This window comes from Salmo salar, chromosome ssa13 (genome assembly GCF_905237065.1).
Source record: "Salmo salar chromosome ssa13, Ssal_v3.1, whole genome shotgun sequence".
NCBI lineage: Eukaryota > Metazoa > Chordata > Actinopteri > Salmoniformes > Salmonidae > Salmo > Salmo salar.
Window position 1 is genome coordinate 85,220,611 of NC_059454.1, and position 17,596 is coordinate 85,238,206.

General features: G+C 41.0%; 1 protein-coding gene across 4 annotated transcripts in view; it reads right to left on the minus strand.

The window, feature by feature from the left end:
• tenm1 (teneurin transmembrane protein 1) overlaps window positions 1–17,596 on the minus strand; it is a 232,381-nt gene that overhangs the window by 62,994 nt on the left and 151,791 nt on the right. For all 4 annotated transcript variants that reach the window (XM_014137549.2, XM_045692309.1, XM_014137548.2 and 1 more), the window contains exons 14-15: window positions 7,907–8,053; window positions 2,714–2,930 (exon numbers count right to left, since the gene is read on the minus strand). In XM_014137549.2, the coding sequence (XP_013993024.1) occupies window positions 2,714–2,930; window positions 7,907–8,053 (364 nt within the window). The remainder of the gene's footprint in view (window positions 1–2,713; window positions 2,931–7,906; window positions 8,054–17,596) is intronic.

Genomic DNA, 17,596 nt, shown 5'->3' on the forward strand with positions numbered 1-17,596 from the left:
GAGCATCCCAAACATGCTCAATGGGTGACATGTCTGGTAAGTATGCAGGCCATAGCAGAACTGGGACATGTTCTGTTTCCAGGAATTGGCTATAGATCCTTGCGACATGGGGCCGTACATTATCATGCTGATGGATGGGGATGAATAGCACAATAATGGCCCTCAGGATCTCATCATGGTACCTCTGTGCATTGAAATTGCCATTGTTAAAATTCAATTGTGTTCGTTGTCCGTAGCTTATGCTTGCCCATACCATAACCCCACCGCCACCATGGGGCACACTGTTCACACTGTTGACATCAGCAAACTGCAGCAAAATGCTGTCTGCCATCTGCCCGGTACAGTTGAAACCAGGATTAATTCGTGAAGAGCACACTTCTCCAATGTGCCAGTGGCCATCAAAGGTGAGCATTTGCCCACTGAAGTCGGTTACGATGACGAACTGCAGTCAGGTCAAGACCCTGGTGAGGACGATGAGCATGCAGATAAGCTTCCCTGAGACAGTTTCTGACAGTTTGTGCAGAAATTATTCTGTTGTGCAAACCCACAGTTTCATCAGCTGTCTGGGTGGCTGGTCTGAGACCATCCGGCAGGTGAAGAAGCGGGATGTGGAGGTACTGGGCTGGCGTGGTTACATGCCAAATTCTCTAAAACGATGTTGGAGGCGGCTTATGGTAGAGAAATGAACAATCAATTCTCTGGCAAGAGCTCTGGTGGACATTCCTGCATTCAGCATGCCAATTGCACGCTTCCTCAAAACTTGAGAGACATCTGTGACATTGTGTTGTGTGACATTTTAGAGTGGCCTTTTATTGTCCGCAGGACTAGGCGCACCTGTGTAATGATCATGCTGTTTAATCAGCTTCTTGATATGCCACACCTGTCTGGTGGAAGGATTACAGTGAGGGAAAAAAGTATTTGATCCCCTGCTGATTTTGTACGTTTGCCCACTGACAAAGAAATGATCAGTATCATTTTAATGGTAGGTTTATTTGAATAGTGAGAGACAGAATAACAACAAAAAAATCCAGAAAAACACGTAAAAAATGGTATAAATTGATTTGCATTTTAATGAGGGAAATTAGTATTTGACCCCCTCTCAATCAGAAAGATTTATGGCTCCCAAGTGTCTTTTATACAGGTAACGAGCTGAGATTAGGAGCACACTCTTAAAGGGAGTGCTCCTAATCTCAGTTTGTTACCTGTATAAAAGACACCTGTCCACAGAAGCAATCAATCAATCAGATTCCAAACTCTCCACCATGCCCAAGACCAAAGAGCTCTCCAAGGATGTCAGGGACAAGATTGTAGACCTACACAAGGCTGGAATGGGCTACAAGACCATCACCAAGCAGCTTGGTGAGAAGGTGACAACAGTTGGTGCGATTATTCGCAAATGGAAGAAACACAAAAGAACTGTCAATCTCCCTCGGCCTGGGGCTCCATGCAAGATCTCACCTCGTGGAGTTGCAATGATCATGAGAACGGTGAGGAATCAGCCCAGAACTACACCGGAGGATCTTGTCAATGATCTCAAGGCAGCTGGGACCATAGTCACCAAGAAAACAATTGGTAACACACTACGCAGTGAGTGACTGAAATCCTGCTCAAGAAAGCACATATACATGCCCGTCTGAAGTTTGCCAATGAACATCTGAATGATTCGTGGGACAACTGGGTGAAAGTGTTGTGGTCAGATGAGACCAAAATGGAGCTCTTTGGTATCAACTCAACTCGCCATGTTTGGAGGAGGAGGAATGCTGTCTATGACCCCAAGAACACCATCCCCACCGTCAAACATGGAGGTGGAAACATTATGCTTTGGGGGTGTTTTTCTGCTAAGGGGACAGGACAACTTCACCGCATCAAAGGGACGATGGACGGGGCCATGTACCGTCAAATCTTGGGTGAGAACCTCCTTCCCTCAGCCAGGGCATTGAAAATGGGTCGTGGATGGGTATTCCAGCATGACAATGACCCAAAACACACGGCCAAGGCAACAAAGGAGTGGCTCAAGAAGAAGCACATTAAGGTCCTGGAGTGGCCTAGCCAGTCTCCAGACCTTAATCCCATAGAAAATCTGTGGAGGGAGCTGAAGGTTCGAGTTGCCAAACGTCAGCCTCGAAACCTTAATGACTTGGAGAAGATCTGCAAAGAGGAGTGGGACAAAATCCCTCCTGAGATGTGTGCAAACCTGGTGGCCAACTACAAGAAACGTCTGATCTCTGTGATTGCCAACAAGGGTTTTGCCACCAAGTACTAAGTCATGTTTTGCAGAGGGGTCAAATAATTATTTCCCTCATTAAAATGCAAATCAATTTCATAACATTTTTGACATGCGTTTTTCTGGATTTTTTTGTTGTTATTCTTTCTCTCACTGTTCAAATAAACCTACCAGTAAAATTGTAGACTGATCATTTCTTTGTCAGTGGGCAAACGTACAAAATCAGCAGGGGATCAAATACTTTTTTCCCTCACTGTATCTTAGCAAAGAAGAAATGCTAACTAACAGGAATGTAAACAAATGTATGCGCAAAATTGGAGAGAAAGAAGCTTTTTGTGCGTATGGAAAATTTCGTCAATCTTTTATTTCAGCTCATGAAACATGGGAACCAACACTTTAGATGTTGCGTTTATATGTTTGTTCAGTGCAATTCTACAGTATAAGAGCTATTTCTGTTCATCCATGCAAACTATCTATAATATACTCTACCTGCTGTCGAACGGGATGTCTCCAGGGAAGACATGGGTGCTGTCCTTCCCAACCAGGAAGTGGACACGGTCATAGAAGAGACGTGAGAGGAGCGAGGCGAAGGGGGTCTGGCTCTGCTGGATCAGGTCCAGGGGGTCCGGGGAGCCCTGGCACAGAGGCCCACTGTGACAGCTCGACTGCTGGCAGCAGTCCGGGTCCACACAGTCCGTCAGGCCATCTACAACAACACAATAACACAACATCATCACAGCTAAGTCTACACTGTACAGTATCTCAGGCTCACAATGTAATACAGGAGGGAGAGTTAAATAACATTCAAAGCACAGAGGACCATGTGAAATTGAGATAAAATCTCTCAAGTGGTTTGAAACTGTAAATGAAATTTCCAAATGATATAGAATAAATTGATAATGTTTCTCCTAAGTGGGACTACATCCACTCTACCCTATTGAGCCTTTAACACACAGTAATCAAGATGTCTTTGCTGTGATGATTTAAACTTGAAAAACGTGGAGGTACTGATGAATAACAATATATCTAGCAGCTAGATATATTGTTATTCATCAGCATCTCCACTTCTATGAATAATTGTAATTTTGAGAGCGAAAAACTGAAGAAAAAAACCCCCCTGAATTCGGGAAAATATAAAGAGTGCCTATTTGAAAGCTAGGAAAAAATTATGAGTAGCTCACGACATGTTTCATAATTTAAAAGTAGCTCACATGCTAGAAAAGGTTGGAGACCCCTGATCTAGATCATTTCTGACAAGGAGCAAAATGCACTTCTGATTTATACAGTCTCAATACAGTACATGTATACTGCACTTACTTGCCGCTCTATAATTGCAATATAGTGCCTTCCTAATTATGTTCTCTTTAATGTCTAATACAATGTGGGTCTGAGCAAAGGCAGCGCGTTGGTTCCATTAAATCCATAGACTCCTCTCACACAGCCAGTTTGAGTAGTGCTTAAGTGAATGCTGACATTCATCACAGCAAAATTGCATTGGTAATTAAAAGCAGAATAATGTCTCTTGGTCTTTTGTACACACCTTCCGCGATATGTAAACATGCTTTCTCATAGCACGTTTTAAAAGTGTGGTTACTTATATCAGAGATGACAAATATAAGCACAATGTGGAATTATTTCAGAATAAAGTGTTACAGTAAGTATGTTTACAGAATATGATAAGGTAGGAACTATACTAAGGTAATGTAATAAGATAGTAACTATATTAACATAATGTAACAAGGTGCAATGATACAATATGTGGCAAATAAAATTGACAAGCTTAAATTCAGTAAACTACTGGCTAACACAACAGCATAACTACTGGACCAAGAGCCATAATATCCCCATTCAGAGCTGGATTGCCAAAGTAAGGGAGGCACTGTGCCCAGCAGGCCTGGAATTTCGTGATTTTAGGGGCAAGGCCATTTGGCTTTCAAGAGTTGCTGAATCTGCCAGCGCACCAAGGCCATTAACCAAAATAGCTGTAACGATGTACGCTGAGTGTCGGGAAGCAAGTTCAGGGAGTGAATACATTTAATTAATAAATGAACATGACCAAAACAAGAAACACGAACAGCGCACCGCATGAAACAGATACAGAAACAATAACACCTGGGGAAGGAACCAAAGGGAGTGACATAAATAGGGCAGGTAATCAAGGAGGTGATGGAGTCCAGGTAAGTGTCAATAAGCGCTGGTGCACGTGACAATGGTGACAGGTGTGCGTAATAATTAGCAGTCTGGTGACCTAGAGGCCAGAGAGGGAGTATACGTGACAATAGCCAATAAAATTGCGTATGTAACAAAATAATTAGCCTACATGTCGAAGTGTAGGTGATATCTTATGCTACTGGCTACAGCCTCATGTCCAGACCGATGCTAAGATGAGGGAGCCGCCTGAAAATGTAGCCAAACTTTAATGATACTTTTAATTACATACCTTATATATAGGCTAAACGCCAGTCATGTTTGACAAATTTAATGTAGCATCATTATTAATGTCTAAATGCTTGATTCTGTCGACATACTTGAGGCATGTTCATTCAGATAGGAGAGAAAGGTCAGTACCTGCTGAGCACTGCAACATCACCCACCTTGCAATCTGAGCAGAGGCAGTCAACATTTTGAAACTATTTAACCATAAATGCAATTGTTTATTAAAACCTGGAAGTTTTTGTCATTTTATGAGGCATGTCTCACCATGTTCTGACCATAATGTTAAGGGGATTATTTTATAAACACTTCCTCATATGCCATTGAAACCAGCAGGGCCTATTTCTCTCATGTTGTCAACTTTCTTTCATTGCCGAGTAGCAAAATACATAATCAGTCATATTAACAACCCATGCTAGTTGTTGCGTCTTTATATCTTCCCTCCTTCTAAATTTCTGAATGATATTTTCATCTCTGTCATATGAAACCGCTCACATTTTGCTGTGCACTTTTGAAGGAAGGACAAGCAGACCATTAGAATTGATAATCTTTTCTACTATGGGGGATAGTAGATTGACATACGCTAGTGATTTTGCTGTTTGTTAGGCCTACTCATCTTGTTGGCTGATGAAAAGTAAATGTGGACAGTTCTTCTAACATCTTCAATATGCACGCCACAACATTCCCTATGTGTCAGTCTTCACTTGTAGCCTACTTCGGAGCTGCGATGCCTGTGAGAAGGACGCGATCACGTGACGGGCATTGGCTAATAAGAATTGAGATATCTGAGAGAGCCAAGTGAGTGAGAGGTGATTCGGAGCATGGCGATTGGCAGCAGGGAGAAGGGAATTATAATGATTATATTCAGCCCAAGGGCACAACGGCCACAAGGCATGGATTTTTTTAGGGGGCATTACAGCCACACAAGGGGGAAGCGACAGTCATGGCCCCTGGGAAATTCGAGGCCTGGTGCTCAGCCATAACCAATACTTAGATAATCAACAAATAAACAACGCAATGAAATAATGAAGAAAACATTTATTTGGGGGAGAATTGCTATCCGTGTTCCGGATCTATTGTTGTATAATTAATGTACTCCACAGCTGCAAAAGTAAAACAGAGCATAGTGCATCAGCAATGCACAGCCACCATTTTCATAATGAAGGCTGGATGTTAATTTGTGGTTTTAGCAACTCATTTACAGCTGGTTGGAAAAGTCATTATCTTTTCTCTTAATCACTGCTCTTTTTCAGGTGATCATTTGCCATTTAGTTTTTTCAAACAATGCCTCCGATGAGGCCTCATTTGGAATATAAATGGCATTTCTAATGGAGTTGAGATGAGATGAAAATAGGAATATGTTCTGGGGTTGTGATGTATATATATTGGCTTGAGAAAGTAATTGGCATGGGGTGATTATTTCCTCCTCCTTTGTTGGAGTGTCGGGCCAATTTGAGCCTCCTACAATTTCCCTCTACATCAAAGGAGGGCCAAAATGAATGTACATCATCCAAGATTCCCATCAGTCATAAGAACTCACACACAATGCAGAGGTATCATCTTTGAAGGGAGAGTCATAGCTGCCGTGAATAGCACTCAATTAGGTTGTAGAATGACAGAGTGAACGTTTACTGCCCAGGCTGCCGCACATCACTGAACTGAACGTGATTTTATTTTCTATTGTATTGGATGAGGAAAGAAAATACAGTTCATGATTTATGATCAACACAAACAAAACAAAAGATACACTAACATCACGCTGCACATACCTGCCTTATCACACGCACAGGCACACACAGGGGAACGCACACTAACACGGCTAAAGAAACTGTGAAAATTAGCAAAGAATGAAGACTTGATAAAGTGAAGAAGCTGTTTTGCTTCAATCTAGAAGCTTCCTAGGATCTGACTTAACACTGTCAAGGTAAGAGGTAATGGTACAAGCAGCCAGAGCTGGGAAACCCTGAGGAGTGGGTGAGGTAAAAGAATTCACGCTCAAATCCACATCTCCCTGGTTTTCAGACACTAGCTAGACTGTAGAGACTGTGCACAATATTATGCTCTTACCTTCTCTGACACTTTGGCCAATTCTGATCTTTTTTCCACTAATTGCTCTTTTGATCAATCACATCAGCTCTTTTCACATCAGCTCTTTTTCAGTACTGATGTGATTGGTGAAAAGAACAATCACTTGAAAAAAGATCAGAATTGGGCTGCCTGTGTAAACGCAGCCTTCTCTCTGCATGTTTAAAGGAACTAGATGCAGTCTAATGTAGCTAATTTACACCTTATATAAAGAGGTACATTTTAATTAAACATCTGACTCATGTAATGGAATTGGATGAGACATAGTGCTCAAACAGAATCAGTATATTTTGGAGCCTGTCACTTTAAATTATTTCATAATGACTCTTCATTTATACATATTACACCTCATGTTGTATCATCATAAACTCAGAAGAAAAAGGAGTTCACGCTCCAACCACATCCCTGTTTCCAGATGGTAGCTTGACTGCACAGTAACTGTATTATGCTTTTATCGCCTTTGCCACATACAAAGGAACTAGATGCAGTCTAGTGTAGCCAATGTACACCTCATATACAGAGGGACATTTAAATTAAGAAGCTGACTCATGCACTCGATGAGACATGGTGCCTAAACAGAAGCAGTATGTTTTGTAACCTGTCAATCACAATTTGTATTATACCAAACTACAGTAATTACTACATTACGCAACCATGTTTTACACTTCATATTACATAATTGTAAACTTGACTTTCTCTTTTTTAACTTTGAAACAACAATAACATGTCATGTAAGTCAGTGAACAACTAGGTTACCCTTGCTTTTACAAATGGCCTTTTTCTCCATCTTTTACGTTTCCCTCAAAGACACGGGCATTGAACCCGAGCTCCAAAGCCTCATATCTGGTTCCCTGTTCACTGGAACACTAGGGGCTATGCTCAAGCATTAATCCTCAGAGGAGCCAAGCAACAGGCAGCACACCATCAGCAAATTACTGAGAGAAAACCTAGAGGACCCCTTGGTCTGAGAGCCATGGCAACTATTGTAGCGAGAATCTAACAAAAGGAAAACAAAAAGGAAAATGAAAAGTCTCGTTGGCTCAGATGAAGGGAAGGAGAAGTGGAGTCCTAAATATTTCCTCATCCTGACCTTCACCGACACTGGAGGTCAAGTCATTAATCATTATTGAGTCACAGACAGGCTACCATCCACAGGGACCTTACCTCTGTCGTTGTCAGTGTTGTCATCACACTCTGTCTCCATGACAACATTGCATCCCACGCCGCTCCAGCCCGCCTGGCACACACAGTGCCACCCGCTCTGTTCCAGGGTGCAGCGACCGTGGCCATTGCACAGGCCTGGACAGCCGTCTGGATGGAGAAAGGGAGAGAAGACAGACAGTCTGTGTATCAGAACACTGCCAGAAACAACGGGTCATTCCTCATGATTAAGGAGATGGGGACAGATGCTGCTCTCTTTTAATTTACATAAAATCCAGATGTCTGGCCATTCGAGAACATTTGCTACATACACTCCCCTACGTATTTATTTTGACAGTGAAGCTAAAACTTTTAATTTGGCTCTACTCTCTGGAATTTTGGATTTGAGATCAAATGTTTTATGAGGCGACAGTACAGAATGTCACCTTTTATTTGAGGGTATTTTCATAAATATCTGTTTATCGTTTAGAAATACATGCACTTTACGTATTCAGTCCCTCAATTTGAAGTTGTCAAGTATTTGGACAAATTAACTTGTGACTCAAGCATGTGACTCTACAAACTTTTTGCATGCATTTGCAGTTAGTTTTGATTGTGTTTCATATTATGTAGTGCCCAATGAAAATCAATAGTAAATAACGTGTGGTGTCATTTTGGAGTTACTTTATTGTAAATAAGAATATAAGTGTTTCTGAACACTACATACCATGATTACGGATAATCGTGAATAATGATGAGCTAGAAAGTTATAGATCCTTAACCCAGTGAGTCCCACCGTTGTATTGGTGTGATTTTGAACTTCTTACCCCTTTTAAACATTGTGTGTTTGAACTACAGACTTCTGGTTATACCATTAGATTTGAAAACGTATTCTGCATACGTTGGTACCAACCATTAGTCTGTGTGATTAACGGGGGCTGAGCTAGGGTGGTGTGTGATGAACGGGGGCTGAGCTAGGGTGGTGTGTGATTAACGGGGGCTGAGCTAGGGTGGTGTGTGATTAACGGGGGCTGAGCTAGGGTGGTGTGTGATTAACGGGGGCTGAGCTAGGGTGGTGTGTGAGACAAGGGAGGATGCCGAAGGGGCCTGGACTGTCTTTCTTTTTATATAAACGTCTGTAGAGTCAGAATGGTTTGAGATTCAAACTTTAAAAATATATCTATGAAAAGCTGAGACTCTCACAAGTATTTTCTTTGGGGGGGGGGTAGATCAGCTTAAATATTGCCGATAGATTGTAGCTTCCATCAATGTAATTGTCTGCATCACTTCCAAATTAGTAAACAACGCTTAGGCTTCTACTTCCAGCTTATACATACTATATACATTTTATGGACACAGTCTGTTTTACAATAGTTATATTTTGTTTGTTTTTACTCATGTCCTTCCTCTAACCTCAACCTCCCATCTATTTCTTTCACAAAAGTTATGAACCTATATACGTTTTACAGACAATGTATGTTTTACATTATTTATCTTGTTATTATTAGTTGTTATTATTCCCAACCTTCAGCTCCATTCAAACCCTCCCATCTATCTCTTAACACCATCCATATTGGATATCTATTTGCCATATATTTTTCAACTGTGCTGTGATAATATTTTTTCTCATATAATTTAAATGACTGTTCGCTAGGTGTAGGCAAGACCAGAAGAAAATAGGTAAACTGGGATATGATTAAAGAGTTAATCAGGGTTATTTTTCCACAAATAGACAGGCATTTTCCTTTCCATGGTAGCAAGACTTTTGTTTTTAAGCCCTGGATTTCTAACCCCTTGATATTATTGTTGGACCCCTTGATATTATTGTTGGATCTAATTTTAATAGATAACATTTCGATGGCCATAATAAATAGATATGCCAAAAGTGGACAACCTTGTTTTACTACTCTTGACAACTTTCTGAGTAGCAATTATTTCATATTTTACACCTACAGTAGGGTTACTATACATGACTTTAACCCATTTTATAAGAAATTCTCCAAATGTTCCAGACATTTATATATAAACTCCAGTCGTACTTTATCAAAAGCCTTTTCAAAGTCAGCTACTGAATAGCAGTCCTGGCTTCCCAGATTTTTCATAGTGTTCTATTGTTTCCAGTACTTGTCTTATATTATCTCCAAAGTATCGTCCATGTAAAAAACCTGTCTGATTAGAATGAATAATATCTGACAATACTGTACCTTTTTAATTCTATGCGCTATACATCTTGCTAGAATTTTTGCGTCACAACACTGAAGTGTAAGGGGCCTCCAATATTTACCAATATCCTGTTTCAGTAATAATGAAATCAGACCTTCTTGTTGAGTGTCCGATAATCTACCATTTACATAGGAGTGGATAAAATATGCTAATAACGGTCCTCTGAGTATATCAAAAAAAGTTTGGTATATCTTAACTGGTAAGCCATCCAGCCCTGGAATTTTCCCGGACTTAAAGGCTTTAATTGAATCAAGAAGTACCTCCTCTGTAATTTCGCCTTCACATGAGTCTTTCTGTACAGCTGTTCATTTTACATTATTAATAGAAAAAAATCCATACAATTAGCTTCGGTTAGAGGAGATGGAGGAGACTGAAACAAAAACATATGCTTAAAGTACTTTGCTTCCTCTTTCAAAATATAATTTGGTGAATCATGGGTGACTCCATCATTTGTAACAAGTTTCAGTAAATTAATTTTGGTAGCATTTCTATGTTGAAGATTAAAAAATAATTTGGTGCATTTTTCACCATATTCCATCTAGCTTGGTTTAATTTTATAATATATTACACTTGATCTTTCTTCAATAAGTTCCTAAATTTTTCTTAGCTTTTCTTCTAACTTATTCTGAGCCTCTAAGGTACAGTTTTTATTGCAATCTATCTGTTCTGTCAGACATTCGATTTCCTTTGTTAATATGGATTATTTGAACCTAAATTGCTTTTGTTGTAGAGCTGAGTACTGAATTGCATGGCCTCTAAAGGCACATTAAAAGTGTCCCATACAGTAAGGGGATCTGCTGTACCTATGTTATGTCGGAAAAATTCAATTATAAATTCCTCTGTCCTAGTTAAAAACAAGTTATCATCCAATAGGCTTTGATTAAATTCAGTTAGAGTAATGTATATGCCAATTATCTGATGGTCCGACCGCATTCTGTCACCTATCAACACTTTTTAAACTTTTGGTGCCAACGAGAATGCCATAAGAAAGTAGTCAAGACGACTAGCTTGATTGAGCCTCCGCCATGTATATCTCACTAGGTCAGGATATTTAAGCCTCCATATATCCACTAGTTCCAATATATCCATGACATTTGTGATTTCCTTAAGAGCATGAGGGTGATAGTTTGTAGTGTGATTTCCTTTACGGTCCATTGAGGTATTTAAAACAGTATTATAATCTCCCACCATAATAATAGAGTCTTGTATTACTTGTAGGGTTGATAATTCAGTATATGTATTTTCAAAGAAATGTGGATCATCATTATTGATCCATAACGGTTAATGAGCTATATCCAATAACATATTTAATATCATCCATCTACCTTTCGGATCTGTTTGTAAAATTTGCACATTCGGATCAAAATTACTGTTAATTAATATCATCACCCCTTTTGAGTTTCTTTGCCCATGGGAGAAGCATATTTCGCCACCCCCAGTCCTTTTTCCACACAACTTCATCTAAAATTGTTGAATGAGTTTCCTGTAAACAATAGATATTATTTTCCTTCTCTTTAAGCCGGGTAAATATTGTTAATCTTTTCTTATTATCTGCTAAACCGTTACAAACTGGTTATAATTATTTCACCAATTACCATAATGAGATACACGTTTCAAATCTATTTACATAATATAGAGTACCAGTCAAAAGTTTGGACACATCTACTCATTCAAGGGGTTTTCTTTATTTGTACTATTTTCTATGTTGTAGAATAAATAACACATATGGAATCATGTAGTAACCAAAATATTTTAGATTTGAGATTCTTCAAAGTAGCCACCTTTTGCCTTGATGACAGCTTTGCACACTCTTGGCATTCTCTCAGCCAGCTTCACCTGGAATGTTCCCACATATTCTGAGCACTTGTTGGCCGCTTTTCCTTCACTCTGCGGTCCAACTCATCCCAAACCATCTCAATTGGGTTGAGGTCGGGTGATTGTGGAGGCCAGGTCATCTAATGCAGCACTCCATCACTCTCCTTCTTGGTCAAATAGCCCTTACACACCCTGGAGGTGTGTTGGGTCATTGTCCTATTGAAAAACAAATGATAGTCCCACTAAGCGCAAACCAGATAGGATGGTGTATCGATGCAGAATGCTGTGGTATCCATGCTGGTTAAGTGTGCCTTGAATTCTAAATAAATCACAGACAGTGTCACTAGCAATGCACCCCCACACCATCACACCTCCTCCTCCATTCTTCACGGTGTGAACCACACATGCAGAGATCATCTGTTCACATAGTCTGCATCTCACAAAGACACGGAGATTGGAACCAAAAATCAAAATTTTTGACTCATCAGGCCAAAGACAGATTTCCACCAGTCTAATGTCCATTGCTCATGTTTCTTGGCCCAAGCAAGTCTCTTCTTCTTATTGGTGTCCTGTAGTAGTGGTTTCTTTGCAGCAATTTGAACAGTTGATGTTGTGATGTGTCTGTTACTTGAACTCCATGAAGCATTTATTTGGGCTGTAATTTCTGAGGCTGGTAACTCTAATTAACTTATCCTCTGCAGGAGAGGTAACTCTGGGTCTTCCTTTCCTGTGGCAATCATCATGAGAGCCAGTTTCATCATAGAGCTTGATGGTTTTTGCGACTGCATTTGAAGAAACATTCAAAGTTCTTGAAATTTTCCAGATTGACTGACCTTCATGTCTTAAAGTAATGATGGACTGTTGTTTCTCTTTGCTTATTTGGTGACATGTCAATGATAGCTATCTAATAACTACAGTTATGCTAGGTAATGGTTTGCCTTATCATATTCATGTCTATGTCGAAGAAGACTGTAGGAGGAAGTGAAGAGGACTCAGGGACAGGTATCAGCGAGAGAGAAGGGCAGAGAAAGAGAAGAGGTCTGGGTCAGCAGCTTCAGGCCAGCAGCCTTGGCGCTTCTGCCACATTCTTTCTTTTCTGGGTCCATTTATTGTGCCTAGGGCAACAAGTGGCAATTTTACAGCCAGACCCTCCACTACGTCATCCACAAGTGTTGTCGCCACCGGTGCATCAAGGCACTCAACGTCATCTACAAGTGCGACCATGGCCTCCACCGGTGCAGCGAGACCCTCAATGTCGTCTACTAGTGCAACCACCACCGGTGCAGCGAGACCCTCTAGAACGTCTACATCATCCACAAGTATGACCACCACCGGTGCAGCCATGGAAGATGATGAAATGGAGGAAGCACCTCTGGATCTAGGACCACCTGAGATTATTATGAACCTCACGGAAGTGACCACTGAGGACCTCATTGAACAGGATGTGGCCATGGAGACAAACTAGGAGAAACAGAGAGAGAAACGAAGAGGAACAACGTCACACCAGGCGTCATCGGAGGTACCAGCCCACAGATCCACTCAACTCATTTCAGCTGAGGCTCCTCCGAACCGTCGAGAGGGATGCAGCCCAACCTGATGCTCACAGGAAGGATGAGCCTGAGCCTGGTGCCAACACTGAAGAGGCTGCCTCAGCAAAGAAAAGCAGCAGTCAAGGTTAAAATGTATCAGCTGCTTTTCAAAGCCGAGTTCAATGCTACGTTTTCTTTTCTCCATATCACAGGTAGTGTCATAAGTGTTGCGACAAGGAAGTAAAGTTGGTCATTTCTACAGTATAGTCATGTAGGCTAATTGGTATTTCAGATCAAAGGATTAATATGAGGCAAATGTATAGCCGTTGTTTCTGGGTTAGAAAATACCCTAAAACAACAGTTTGCTGTCTAAATATTTGCCTCCCATATTCGTCTATTGATCTGAAATACAAATTCCATGAGTAAACAGCAGGAATTACCAACTTTACCACATTGTTCCAAATTTTATGTCACTAACTACACTTTACAAGCAGTATTTAGTTAACATAAATCTCACCTTTTATGGTGTTATATTATGTAAAGCTTGTATGTGTTGTTTTTCTCTTCCCTTCCAGAGATGGAGTCAATTTAGCCGACCAGCTCACAGGAAGGACAGGAAGAGGAGAGGAGTTGTCTGGTTGTTGTTTTGACCTCCCTCATTGTACCTTTCTTTTCACACACGTCAGTTCCATTTACATTCAGTCAATTCATAAAGTAATTTGTTTATAAAGTCTCGGGATAGCATTCATTATTAGTGTTACATAGATTTCTGAATTGACAGAATTGAAACTCATACTCCGGAGAATTCAGATGCTCTTGTTGGTCTCTTACAAGACTAAAGGTGAACATATTTATTTCATTTAAAACCACTTGAAAACCAGGGTGTTGAAACTTTTTGTGAAGTTATGTTCCATCGACTGGTCCATGACATCCAGGGGCCATTTGTTTGTTTAGCTGTGTTATGGCTACACATTATTTTCTTTTTTTCAGAGACAGAGACACACACACACACACACCACCTCTCCTTCGTTCCTCTCTGTACCTCAGATCTCCAAGTGCCCTGCCCTCTCTCTCTTTATGGCCATGTCTGAAGTTCCCCTACTACGTCTAGGCTTTATGAGTAGTCCCTGTATCTGTCTGCAATTGTGCCAAAAATACATGCTCTTGTTCTCTTACAGATGACAGGTTACACATTCATTTTCTTATTTTTACACCCACACACCCACACCCACACCCACACCCACACCCACACACCTCTTTCAATAGTTTTCTTTTTTAAAACATTTTTACAACACACATACCTGTCATGTTCTTTCCTGTACTTATTAAATACTTATTAAATTATGTTTTCATAGTCAGTTGTTTCATTTGTTTATTACTATCTCATTTAGACTTAATCTGCTTATTTCTTCCCTATACCTTTGCAGATCTAAGACAAGATGAAAATAAAAACACATTCTCTTCCTAATTCGTTTTTTTTCCACCTGTATTTTGTCAGTGAACATGGCGGTAAACTGTACTATTTGTATGGACCCTAGGCTACCCTTTCCCTTTGTTATCATATTAACTGTATGTCGTATAACTTGAATTAGTGCTCCCGCTCACCAGATGTACCATGCCAGGTGTGTATAATACTGACGTTAATGGGAGAGGGAAGGGGTTAAGGTGTGGTCTTTACTCCCAAATTCCACTTAAATATAACTTCCAAATGAAGAGAGACAACGAAAAATAAAATAATCTGGGGAAAAAATGCTATTTTATGGACAATGGTGGATGGTTCTTAAAATAACCTTGGTGTTAGAAGGCTCTTAAAAGAGCCGTTTCACTCCACGGCATGCTGACATGGGACTTCACCTGCTGGCGATGAGAAGTAGGTGGTCAGCTTCTCCCTCACCTGTAGTGCCTGTCTGGGGGCGTTGTTGGCACGTGCCCTGGTGACATCAGGTAGGTGACTATTTGGCGTGCCCATCTCCATCCGGAGCGGCTCCTGGAATGACCTCCGCAGGTAGTTGTGGAGAACACATGTGGCCTTCACGCAGGCATCGACATTTGAGGGGCTGAGACCAAGCACTCTCCGATACATTCTCCACCGGGCTGCCAGAATCCCAAAGGCGCATTCAACAACTAACCTTGCCCTGGACAGTCGTTTGTTAAAGATCCTTACAGACTTTGGCAATGGCAGCTGGCGTCCAGCGTAGGGCCTCATGAGGTTGGGTCTCAAAGGGAAGGCCTCGTCGCCGACAAAGACGAGGGGAACAGGTCCCAGGTCTTCAGCCCCAGGGAGTGATGCAGGTGGTGGAATCTCCAGGGTGCCATCCTGAAGTGCCTGGCCGAAGGAGGGTCCCGCCATCACTTCCCTTGCCCTAAGCACCAACATCGACAACACGGAAACAGTAGATGGCATCTACTACAGCCAAGAGTACAACTGAATATGTACCCTTGTAGTTGGAGAATTGTGAACCCGAGCATGGTGGAGCCTGGATTACTACATGTTTCCCGTCAATGGAGCCAAGACAGTTGGGGAAATTCCACCTCTCCAGGAACTCGTCAACGATGGCCCTCCAGTCTTCCTCCTTGGGGACTGGCATGTATTCACCAACCAGACAGTCCCAAATGGCTTGTGCCACAGAGGGGACAATGCCTGCCACCGTGGACCGTCCAACTCGGAAGCTGAATCCTATGGTCCTGTAGGAGTCCCCTGTCGCCAAGAATCTGAAATATAATTCAAAATAATTATCAATATTGTGTGTAACTTCAATTCCATCCACATATTATATCTACTCATATAGCTTCCTCATTACTGTTTATTATACTCTACTAATTATATTGTAATACTCGTCAACCATCATTAACAATGCCTTGAAACAGTACAATTCAGTCTATGACTATATCAATAAACTGTAGCCCAGGCCAACTCTACTCTTAGAAAGAATGGTACTATCTACTTAAAAGGGTTCTCCGGCTGTCCCCATAGGAGAACCCTTTGAAGAACCCTTTTTGGTTCCAGGTAGAACTCTTTTGGTTCCAAGTAGAACTCTATTGGATTCCATGTATAACCTTTTCCCTAAAGGGTTATACCTGGAACCAAAAAGGGTTATCCTATGGGGAAAGCAGAAGGACACTTTTGGAACCTTTTTCTCTAAGAGTGTATGTAAGTCCAATAAGAATGTAATAAATGACTGTAACTGTCTTGAACAACAATGGGTCCTGGAGAAGACTAGCCTACCTTCATTAGGGCAGAAGGCACCTCAACTTTCTTTTCATTTGGTAACATTGCATAATTAAAAAAGGATTATAAACCAATTTTGGGAAAAGTTATAGTCCTAATGAACATTCTGTAAAAGTACATCTGATGTCAAACAGGGACTATTAACTACAGAGCCCTTTAGCTAGCTAGGTTGCACATAAAAACAATGTATCAAATATCAGTCAATTATGGTATCAAAGGCTTTAAAAATGTACTAGAATTTAGCTTACCGGAGACAAATCGCCAGGCGTTCAACTGGGCTGATGGACTCCCGGTAGTTGGTATCCATCCGGGCGATCCTGGCTCCAACCATCTGGAGCAGGTGATCGAACTGGCTTCAGTCCAGACGAAAGTAACTTCAGAATTCCTCTCCAAATAGTCGAAGCTCTTGAATGAGACGGTGGAACTCCCCTGCCTGCTTTCGGGACTTTAACCATCTCTGGACCCACACAGACCTGTGCTTTCGGCGGGGCTGGTCCCGGCCCAACAGCGCGATCAAGACCACCTTCCTCAACGTTGGTCTCATTGTTGAAAGAGCCTACTCTGCTATCTTGACTATTTATTATTGCATTTTGCTCCAAAACTGCATTTTGGAGGAAAATTATATTATAGGCTCTCACAATTCATTTGTGGATGTCATCGAATAAATAATATACTTGGTAAATAAATGAATAAAAAAAATTCAAGATATTCTCCAGTCAAACTGTTTTTATTATGTTATCCCAATTTTTTTTTACTGGATATGTGTGCACCAAAAATTCAACATTCACATTTTGCTACTTTCTGTCAAGTCTACACATAAAATTTGATGCATACATTCGATAAATACAACATATGCACCACACAGAACGCACTGCAAATGCCTCTGCAATGCTGCAAAGCAAACGCAGCGTACCATTG